We start from the raw sequence: 12422 nt of genomic DNA on the forward strand, positions 1-12422 counted from the left end.
TTATTTTATTTTATTCTATGTTGTTTGGTCTTGTAAATAAATTGCTTATTTTTTATTTTTATTTATTAATTTAATTTATTCATTTTAATTAATTTATTTTTAATAAAATTTTATATACTTTAATTTAAAAAAGTTTTGTTTTATTTTTGTTTAATTTAATTTGATTCAGTTTATTTTTTATTCAATTTTATTTTATTTTATTTTATTATTTTATTTTTATATTAGCCCCCTCAATTACTACTTATTTATTTAATCTGATTGTTTACAAAACAAATCACTGATATTTAACTTGCCTAATTATCCTAACTAGTCTAGTTAACCCAAACAACCTAGACTTTATATTTTGTCGAATGTAATTTAAATAATATCCCAAATTGAGATTTAAGTTGTAGCTATACAAGTTGTATGTATAAGTAGTATAGGTGTAAGTTGATGAAATAGAAAAGAGCAGTTGTTTGTAGATGTTTGTTAATTTATTCGTTTTTTTTTATTAAATTATTTTAATTTGTTTAGTTATTTTTATTTATTTATTCATTCACTTATTTTATTTATTTATTTATTTATTTATTTATTTATTTATTTATTTATTTATTTATGTCCTTGTCAAAACATCATATTTTAGAGCTCTGTTCATTTGTGCAGAAATATTGCAGTGTTAATATTGCAAATAAGAGAGGGGATTCAATTAAAAATAGCTTTTAGTACATTATATTCTGGGGGAGATCCATTATTATTCAGACTTTATTAGCTTTTCTCACAGCTCCATCTACTGGCCAAAAACTATTTCATCAGCAAACTGGATTATTACAGTATTTGACTTCATGTAACTGTACGTATTATTACAATCTATTACAATCAGTAAGTCATTTTTTATTATGTAAAATGTTATTAACACAGATTTTTTTAGAGTGTGTCATTCCAATTATTTTTTAGCAGTATGTCTGTTCATTATTGTTTTATGCATTTTATTTAGTTTGTATTTTAGTAGGCTACATCTAGTAAATCTAAGTTGAAAACTAGAGCTGATTTATTTTAAACTAGATGAAATAAAATAAGTTTCTGAACACTAGGTTGATTTTTCTGCTTCAGAATGTAATATTTGAACACATTCTGGTACACTTTGAGTGCAGACGTCTACAAACACAAACTGACTTAAAGGTTTTAAACACAGATGTGAAAGTTTCAAGGTGCAAATGAGCAAAATAATAATAATAAAATAGTTTTTATATTTATTTTTAGATCTGTATGTGCTGTAGTTTCCTTTTTTTTTTAGTGTATGTCCTCTTTAGTCTGCAGTTCCTGAACCATTGTGTTTGTATTGAAATTCTGCCTGTGTTTGAGTAAACCTCTGTTCTGCCATTATGTAAACTCCACAGAGAATTGCCTTCTGACCCAGCCGGGACTTAAACCAACGACCTTTTTACTGTGAGGCGATTTCCATAGTATATATATTTATTTATATATACATATGTATAGTTGAAGTCAGAATTATTAGCCCTCGTTTATTTTTTTCCCAATTTCTGTTTAACAAAGAAAAGATTATTTTTTTCTAAACATAACAGTTTTAATAACTCTAATAACCAATTATTGTGAACTAATTATTTTATCTTTGCCAAAATGACAGCCCATAATATTTGACTAGATATTTTTCAAGACACTTCTATACAGCTTAAAGTGACACTTAGAGGCTTAACTAGGTTAATTAGGTTAACTAGGCAGGTTAGGGTATATAGGCAAGTTATTGTATAACAATAGGGATGTAACGGTATCAGAATTTCACGGTGCGATAATACCTCGGTATGAATGGCACGGTGCGGTATTTTTTGAATAATTTTTAGGAAAAACAAAACTAATGAAAAGACTCGAAAAAAGTGCCAAAAGTGTTTATTTACCTTAGCACTGAACATATCAATGACAAACAAATTAGCCATCTATCTGTAGGTTTCGAAACAGGAACTTCAATTTTAATAACAAAAAACTATTAAACCATATAAAAAAATTAAGTTTCAATTTAGTATTGCTGAAAACTCCTCACATTCAACATTTAATCACCCACTAAGATAGAGATGGGTTTTTTAAGGAAAATGATCATATAACTATAATCTGGTGAAAGCTGGGATCTCTGGGCATGTCCACTGCAACAGAAAAAACCCTCTCATTTGGGACTGAGGTTTCTGTGACAGAGAGATGTGATTTAGCCAAGGTTGACAGCAGTGGGTAACGCTGTGCATTGTCTTTCCACCACTTGAGAGGACCAGCCATGAGTGAGATAGAGGTCTCTTTGCGAGTCTCTTTACAGATAGAGGTCTCTTTACAAGTCAATGTCTGCATCAATCTGAACAGTGTGCTGTGTTCTGCAGTCCCCATGACTGTTTTTAGTCGTATTCCCCGACTTGTATTTCACCACAGTCTGGCAGTGCCTGCATGCTGTTTTTTTCTTTGTCTGTCACCTTTTCTCCTTTTTCATATCTTTTTAGAAAGAAACCGAAATGCTTCCACAGATCCGATTTAAAACCCGCTTTAGGTTCGATCATTTTAGGTCAGGTTTCTTCCCCGCTACTAGCAGCACACTCCATTTCCACATTACTGGATCTGTAGTAACAACAGACCGCAAAGGATGATGGCCACGCCTGGGCTGATGGGAATTGTAGTTCCCGCTACCTCCCGTTCGCTTCATTCGCCTGAGCAAACTTTTCTCAGAAATATAGATTTATTGAGTCATGCGCCTACGGTAATATTGAAAAAAAATTACTATTGCGGTATGACGGTATTCACAATATTGTTACATCCCTATATAACAATGGTTTGTTCTGTAGACTATCGAAAAAAAAAATGTAATATGGGCTAACAATGGGCTAATAATTTTGACCTAAAAATGTTTTTTAAAAATTAAAAACTTTTATTCTTATTTTATTTGTAAAGTTTTTATTCTATCGGAAATAAAACAAATAAGACTTTCTCTCGAAGAAAAAAATATCAGATTAAGTCAATAGTTTCAGCTTTTTTTTAAATATCTCCTTTTTGGTGTTTACCAGAAGAAAGAAACTCAAAACAAGTTTAAAACCACTTGAGGGTGTGTAAATTATGTGAACATTTGCATTTTTTGGGTTAACTATCCCTTTAAGAGATGCTCGTACATCATAAAACTTAGGGCTCTATTTTGACAATCTAGGCGCAAAGTCCAAAGCGCAGGGCGCAAAAGCATTGAGGGCGTGTCCGAATCCGCTTTTGCTATTTTAACGACGGAAAAATACGATTTGCACCGCAGCAAATGGTCTAACAGGGTTGAGCTTATTCTCTTAATGAGTTCTGGGTGTGTTTTGAAAATAAACCAATCAGAGTCTCATCTCCCATTCCCTTTAAGAGTCAGTTGCGTCGCTCCATGGCGCATTTGCTATTTACATGGCGACTTTGTAAGTGGAAAACTGAGCATTTCACTTGCAAGAAAACAGTTAAACAGACTATCTGCAGCTTCAACTACAACTTTTACTTGAGCTGCAACTTCAACTATATATGTTGTTGAACATGTTTCCTTTTCATTTGGTTAATTTTTGGACGGAATAATCAATGGTTTTGCTTATTCAGCAGTTAAGGAAATGGAAGAAAAAATTGTCCCTTAAGTTCCTCATTCCTTAGAACCAATCCAAATGGAAAAACCAAACCTTTTTTCAATGCTCAGGACGTGATGGAGATTATCAGATTTAAAGCAGATGACTATCTTATTGTTCCCTCAACTTCCCAGTCTCATCTTTTCTTCTGACAGTCTATTCAAAGACAGAAAGCATTACTGAGTAAGAGTTTGTATTATTACAGTTTTTCTCAGTCGCTTTGGTGCATTTCTCACAACAGTTAGTGCAAACTGCAAAACCTAGCTGATAACCTGCAAAAGCGCATCACATGCTCAAAATGGATAGTTCATTCCTCAAAAGCAAGTATTCATGTCAATCAAAGTGTCAGTGTCATCAAAATGAAGAGTCCTGACACCATTGTTTATAAACAAGATAGTCAAATGGCTTTGTCATGTTTTCAATATGAGTTTACTCTGTACGTTTTTTCAATGCAAAAAAGTCAGATGTTGGTGACACTTGCTGAAAATGCTCAAGACAGCACTATAGACTATTTGCACAGCCATTTGAAAACTACAGTAAAGTTGGACATCACTGCATTTAGTGAGTTATCTGAGTACAAGACACTGAATATGTATGTTTCACATTTTTACTCTGCATTTGATCCTAATTTATTCACAGCATTATGCAAAAGTATAAACACACCCTTATTTACAACAAACATAAACTCCCTTTGGGTTGAGCTGTGCACAACTGTAAACAATATTGCAGTACATATCGGAACTGAACCTGCAACATACACAGGTCTGTAAATCATTCATCAAATTGTTCAATTCTAAAGACATTTTCAGGAAAATAAAGATTTACATTTATTTTATAAAGTTTGCTTGACCGATTTGACATCACGTTCAACATTTTTGTATGCAATGACTCGAGTAATGAAATAAGGACTGTTAGTTTTATATGGATTGACTATTCAGCATTTACAAGTTTAGTTCATTTTGACTGACATGACATAAGCAAATGATAATGTTATAAATTGCAGAGAGTTGAATGAAAGCAATTGATGCATGTCCGAAAGCATTTGCAATTTGTTGAAAGGAATGAGAAACTCCTACTAGGATGTGCACAAATGACTAACTGTTTTAAGAAATGCATGACCTATTGTGCAAATGTAAATAGTGTTGTGAGAAATGCACCAAAGCCACTGAGAAAAACTGTAATATGTTAGAGCTTAGTTCACCCAGAAATTAAACTTCTGATATCAATTACCCACACTTGATTTAAACCTTTACGGGTACTTTTCACGGCTAAACTGACATTGGGCGGGTTAATGAGACCAATGCCAAAGACAGTCGTTCCGGCACGTTACGGAGTCGTTCCATACATTTAGACTGAACAAACTAAAAAAAAAAAAAGATTTGTAATGTTTGCAAACCTCATGTTTATTTTATTTTTTTACAAGCATTAAATCAGTAGTTATATCTCTCAATATTTACTGTGTAAAACAGTAATGTGTCAATCCATGTATTTTGGCCTGAATCCTGCTACAGTAGAAGGCTCGGCTCATAAATAATGACATTTGCGCTGTATTTAAATATTGACCTGAGAGTCATAAAGTTGCGTCACACCTGGATCTGCAGGTGGAGTCAGACTTTGAAAAGCCACAAACCTCCTCTTGCTCTGTGCTTTGTGGAGGACGGCGTAATCTTTCAGCTGCGCTACAGACGAAAGGTAGGTTTTGTTATTCATGTCATGTTGTTGGCAGCTTTTTATCCATTGAAATTCTCATATATTAGAGTTCAACTGACATGCAAATGTTGTTCAGAGCTGTGCTGTAGTTCAGTCATTTACATGCACTCATAGGCAGGCTTTTCATGCAAATCTGCGTTTTTTTTTAACTGAAGTAGAAATGCTACAATAAGGATTTGTTAATTTATTTACTAAAATAAACAAACAATGAATAATACCTTTACTACAGTATTCAATCATCTTTGTTAATGTTAATGAAATTAAATTGTTCTTGTTGGATTTTATGAATTCACAGTGAATGAACTAATGTTAACAAGCACAACTTTGGATTGTAATTAGTGCTGGACAAAGATCACGATTAATTGAATATAATGTATATGTCTATATGAGATTAATTGCACATATATGTGTGTATTGTAAATATATAGTGTGTAAATTTGCTACACATATACATAGATACAAAACTTCATATATATATATATATATATATATATATATATATATATATATATATATATATATATATATATATATATATATGAGTGACGTGGTGGCGTAGTGGGTAGTGCTTACGCCTCATGGCAAGAAGGTCACTGATTCGAGCCTCGGCTGGGTCAGTTGCCAATTTTTGAGTCAGTTTGCATGTTCTCCCTGCGTTTGCATGGGTTTCCTCCGGGTGCTCTGGTTTCCCCCACAAGTCCAAAGACATGTGGTACAGGTGAATTGGGTAAGCTGAATTGTCTGTTGTGTATGTGTGTGAATGAGTGTGTATGGATGTTTCCCAGTGATGGTTGCAGCTGGAAGGGCATCCGCTGCATAAAACATATGCTGGATAAGTTGCCGGTTCATTCCGCTTTGGCGACCCCTGATTAATAAAGGGATTAATTCGAAAAGATAATGAATGAATGACATTTAAAGGCTTAACTAGGTTAATTAGGTTAACTAGGCAGGTTAGGGTAATTAGGCAAGTTATTGTATAACGATGGTTTCTTCTGTAGACTATCTAAAAAAATATCTTAAAGAGGCCAATAATTTAGAAGTTTTTAAAACTAAAATTTTTAAAAACTGCTTTTATTCTAGCCAAAATAAAACAAATAAGATTTTTTCCTGAAGAAAATTATTATCAGACATACTATGAAAATTTCCTTGCTCTGTTAAACATTGTTTAAGAGATATTTGAAAGAAAAAAAATTGAAGGGTGTATATATATATATATATATATATATATATATATATATATATATATATATATATATATATATATATATATATATATATATATATATATATATATACACAGGGCTTTACATTAACTTTTTTGATCACCAGCCACAGTGGCTAGTAGTTTTCCAACGTTACTAGCCACTCTGCATTTTCACTAGCCACAATTTTTTTGTTGGGAAAATATTTTTATATGCATAAATATGACTTTGACATGCTAAAATTACTTGATTTAGATTTTGTGTTATGTCCACATGCCTTCTCATTCATTTCACATTTTGTGTGTCGCGTATGAGCAAATGGGTCATGGTTTCATAGTGTGCAATTAGTTTTGATTTCACATCACTTTTCAGAACTCAAAATGAAGGATTTACCTAATCTCTGACCACTCCAAACAATAATTATTTCTTTGCCACAAATTTTAAATGTGTCAAACAAGCTAAATATAGCTGTATACTATACTTTTGTTTTAACTAAACCTTTCTTTTTTAAAAAAACAAAACAAAGAAAAACAATTGACTTTGAAAAATAATTACTGTCTTGTATCAAAAATATTCAGAGTAATCTGTCCTCGCTAAAGGTCTCTCAGATCACCAGATGACTACACAAATGGAGAGTTAAACTCATATTAAAGCAAATGTTGTTAAACAAAAAAAAAGATAATTAAACCATATAAGCAAAAATAACTATTATTATAATAGCTATTCATCTGTTTTCTGCTCGCGCGAATGCAATTTTTTGTTATTCGTGCTGTTTCTCCATTCTAAGATCACATTTGTACGCATATTGGGTCATTCTTATAGTCGAACCCTGCTTTTAAGAAAACCACAATTTAAAAATTATTTTCAACCAGCCAAAGTGGCTAATGGGATTGACTGTCTAACCCGCCAAAGCTGAAATCTACCCGCATTTAGTGGGTTGGCAGTGTTAATGTAAAGCCCTATATATATATATATATATATATATATATATATATATATATATATATATATATATATATATATATATATATATATATATACTTAAATTGTCAAAACAAACTTTTTTGTTGTGATTAATTAAAAAAGCTATGCATTTTCTATTTATGTCTTTTGTCATTTTTTCTGCTTATGAATGACAAAATGGAACCTTTTTGATGCTGAAAAGTTAAAAAGTGTCTTATTTTTACTTTTAATCATTTGAACTGATCTATTGTCTAAGTTGCTGTTGTAAATTACAGAACAAAAATTAAATTGTTTATTTTTTTACATCAAAAGTCAACAAAGATAAAGGTCTCACTATTCATAACTGTAAATAGATGGGAAAACCTGTGAATCACAATACAGTATGTGGAATCAGTTAAATAATCAATATTTTTTACAATGTACATTAACCAACAACAACGACTCATTGTGAATCCGTATTCTGTACCCCCCTATACATTTCTGGAGAGAGCGAATAATGTAGCCAGAGCCATTCTTTAAAATGAATGCTACATGGTGGTATGACACCGCCATCGGCTTCTCTATCTTTTCATGCTAACAGGTGACCGCTTACCTCAGTGCGAACGGCTTTTTGCTTTTATCAGTTTATCCAGTGGCTTGTTGCATACGTTGGCAGACTTAAGACGCAAACAGGAGTCAACGGTGACCACGGGGTTCAGGTCTGGTGAAGAACGGTTCCACAAAGCATGTAAAACAAATACGAAAGGCAAAAAATAAAATAAACAAGTGAATAACAGGATGAGAATGTGGTAAAATCTGAAAACGGTCAGTCAGTCAGTCTACAGTGGCCTCTGATGGATTTACACCAAAACAGCATGCGTGGATGGCACTTGCGAGAGAAATTTGAGATCTGAAAAAGCGTGCACATCGACCTTTGGTGGATTCATGAAAACAAAAACTCCGAAAAAAAAAAAAGAAACCTGGGATGTATTTTGCGCTGTCCAGAAACGTATACCAAGGTGTGTGCCTATACAACCCAGGCTCATTCTGAAAACCTACCTCTATATTCATTTCTGAAGTGTGACAAATACATCTCAGGAGCTACGTTTTTCCCATTTTTGTTTTCGCGAATCCACCAAAGGCCACTGTGTACACTTTTTCCGATCTCAAAATTCTCGTGAGTGCCATTCACACCTGCTGTTCTCACGTAAATTCACCAGAGGCCGCTGTCCACTAACTGACTGACTTACTGACTGACAGATCAACTGACCCACCCTCCCCTAAACCCAACCGATAGTGTTTTAAAAAGCACAGATTGACCCGATCACTCCCTTTCATGTACTAGTTTTTAAAATCAATCCAGAAAAAGAAAAGCCCTCGTCTGACTTTTATCACGTTTTCAGATTTACCACATTCTCACCCTGTTTTTTCCTTGTTTATTTTATTTGCCTTCTGTTTTTGTTTTACCTGCTTTCTGGAACCATTTTTCACTGTACTCAAACCCTGTGGTCAACTCCTCTCTGTGTCTCAGACCCACCGATGTACATGGAAAGCAACTGGGCAAACTGGTAACCGCAGGAAAGCCGTCTATATGGAGGTAAGCGGTCAGCTGATAAGTGCGAAAAGGAATTGCGTCATACCGCCTTTTTGCATTCATTTACAGACGAAATGCAGCCATATGTAGTTCTGGCTACGTAATTTGCAATCTCCAGAAATGTATACAGGAGTACATTTTCAGAATGAGCCTATGTTGCAATATAAAGATAAATCAGTTTGTTTTACTATATTTTTGCAAACTCTGCACTCATACTCTTTGATCTGATCTGAATACGATCCATAGTAGTGTAGAGATCATCAGAAATGACCGTACTGTAAAACAATGTTTGTGTTCAACAGATCTGAGCCACAATGCCAGCCCCTGGTGTGTGTTTAAACATTTTATCGGAGCGTAATGTCAAAGATGGACAGGGATTGGCCAATAATCCCGAAAAGTTCCTGGATCAGGACTTCCAGCAGCTGAAGCAGTTCTGCCTGAAGGAGAGACTGAGGTTTAGAGACAACCTGTTCCCACCAGAGCTCAAATCCATCGGTTTGGGGCCTCTGAAGCGGGACGATCTCTGGAAAGTGGTGTGGAAAAGACCATATGTAAGTGAAGCACACACATTGGGCTCTATTTTGGCGGTCCATGCGCAGAGCGCAAAGCGCAGGGCGCAAACGCTTTTAGGGCGTGTCAGGACGCGTTTTTGCTAATTTAAGGACGGGAAATCTGCCTTACGCCACGGTGCATGATCTAAAAGGGTTGAGTTTATTTTCTTAATGAGTTATAGGTGTGTTTTGAGAATAAACCAATTAGAGTCTCATCTCCCTTTCCCTTTACGAGTCAGTAGCGTCGCGTCAAGAGTGCATTCGCTAATTACAAGACGTAAAGTAAGTCTAAGGCTGATTTAATTCTTTGGAAAAAATGAGCATTTCACAAGCAAACAGTTAACAGTTTTTTAACAGAAAACTGCGTGAGAATGAGAGATAATGGAACTACTTACACATTCGCTCTTGAATAGGGAAACCTTTAAGCACAGACATCAATTAGTCTATAAATAAATACTTTTGTTTGTTAAGCGCAAAGATTCATTTCAAAACTATTTCTAAATTCAGTTCTAATTTCCAGCCAACGAATAAATGAATAATAATAGCAAAATGTGCTCAAAAACCTGAGTTATATCCTAAAACACATGCTGTGCCCTTTTATGGTCTAAAACCTGACAGGTGGGCAAATCTAAGCTTGTTTTTAATAAAACAAATATAAATATGGATATAATAAATAATACTGCTAATAATAATCACATTATACAAAAGCAAATTGTTATGAATGAAGTGAAAAAGCCTCCCGAGATGAAGAAGACATAAAAGCAGTGATTTTTCATATTGATGTAGGCTAGAAAATAATATGTTTTGTAATATTTTAATCCTTTATATTTATATTCTATATCTATTCTTATTATATCCTATATATATCCTTAATATTTACATTTTTTCATATGTAAAGATATTTGCCTATTGCTCTCTTGTGTGTATTAAGCAGTGTGTAAGCGAGGAGCAACTCTGCGCCGGAGTTTAGACCGGGTTAGTTTTGGTCAAATGAAAAATCTATTATAGTTTCTCAAAATAGCAACGCGCCAGTGGTCCGCCTCAGAACACCTTGCTTTTTAGACCAGAACGCCTATGGGCGCACAAATGAGCGCTAATGCATTTGCTATTTAAACAGCGTAGCGCAACGCCTCAAAACCACTCTTGCGCCAAGCTGAAACTACCAAAAGACTACTGCGCCGCTCCTTGCGCCACACTGCGCAAAACTGCTGTGTATGATAGGGCCCACTATGTTTTAATAGATGTTATTAAATAGCTAAGTTAATTTAAAGTGAACTGGAAACTGCGACTGTTTTAAAATATTGTGGTGTAGTTCCTACACTGTAAAACCCGAAAAGTTAGGGTGACTCAAACCATTTGAGGAACCATTTAAGTTTAAAAATGAATCCTAATGATTGCTGTGAACTTAATCCATTTAAGTAAATGAAGCAATTTGAGCACAGTAAAATCCAATAAATTAATAGAACTTAAACCAACTAAGTACTGTAAAACCCAATAAGTTAAGGCAACTCAAATTTAAGTAAAAAAAACTTATCAATATGAGTGAACTTGCTTCTTTAAGTTAAATTAATAAGGTATTTAATGAAATCATTACCTTTAACACTGAGTTCAAAACTCTAACTTTCAGTCAATTTTGAGTTAACGACACTCATTTCATTTGATAAAGTTGACTGATGGGTTTTAAAGTGTAGAAAAACTGAATCTTAAATAAGACAACACTGGGCGTGGCTTTTTTTTCTACTGCGAACTGATTGGATGTTGTAAAGTAGGCATTTGTGGAGAGTTATTACAAACTAACAGACGCCTCCTGGGGTCTGTTCTTCGCACCTCGCTTAAATGATCTAAGATTTTTTGGCAGATCCTGGATCTTTTAATCTTGATAAATGATCTCTCGCTAATTTGGTTCTTCAAACAAGTTCGCGAATCAGATTTGAATGTCTTTATAAACTGATCTGAGATTGCTGCGTGTGTTGTGAAGGACAGATCTATCGATCCTCGAAATCATGATCAGCAATGCAACGATTGGCTGACGGCACAGCAGCGTAATGACATCATCTGATTAATATTCAATTATCCATGTGAGCAAAATTACATCAAATTAGCAGTAAACGGTTTGTTAAATATGACACGCAATAACTTTCCACATTTGTTGTGAGCTGCAGGCTTTATTTCAATGCAAATCAGTGTATTTAGTTCTACATTTAGAAAAGATTTTCTTTATTGTAGTAGCCATTTTTTTAATCGCTGTATGGAATAACTGGTTGTTTACAAAAGCATTTTGATATTGGTAAAGGGGTCTGCAACTTTTGTGAAGCATCAAATCACCGGCATATTAACTATCAAAACATGTTTATGACTAAATGTATTATTACTTTAAAAAAAAGTCACATATTGTGCATGTCTATTATACACAAATTGTACTAAAGCCATCTAAAAAGTTCATATCAAAGTTTTCTCTGTGCACCACCAGGTGGCAGTCTTTGCACTTTCATTTCGAGGGTGCAGATTGCATAAGTTTTATAAATATGTATAACTTTATTTATTTTATTAATAACTATATATATATATATATATATATATATATATATATATATATATATATATATATATATATATATATATATATATATATAGTTAAAAAAATATTTACCATTTTCCCAAGTGTATATAACTACTACTGTAAGAAAATATCAGAATTCAGAACATACTTTCTGTATTATCTTTGCTTGAACTGAGCCGATCTAATCCTGTTTATATAAATTGAACCTGCTCCCGATCAGGTTTGACCTAGCAGAACTGTTGCTATGGCAATATC

The 12422-nt window shown here is 33.6% G+C and overlaps 1 protein-coding gene across 6 annotated transcripts in view; it reads left to right on the forward strand.

Moving 5' to 3' along the window:
* The window catches only part of zgc:136872, a 51698-nt gene that overhangs the window by 4489 nt on the left and 34787 nt on the right, over positions 1–12422 (forward strand). For 4 of the 6 annotated variants that reach the window (XR_012392822.1, XR_012392821.1, XM_073927488.1 and 1 more), the window contains exons 1-2: positions 5238–5300; positions 9359–9607. Coding sequence is in view for 4 of the 6 variants with exons in the window: in XM_073927488.1 (XP_073783589.1) it covers positions 9371–9607 (237 nt within the window). In the remaining 2 variants the exon portion in view is untranslated. 6 annotated transcript variants of the gene reach the window in all.

This window comes from Danio rerio, chromosome 17 (assembly GCF_049306965.1).
Source record: "Danio rerio strain Tuebingen ecotype United States chromosome 17, GRCz12tu, whole genome shotgun sequence".
NCBI classification, from domain to species: Eukaryota; Metazoa; Chordata; class Actinopteri; order Cypriniformes; family Danionidae; genus Danio; species Danio rerio.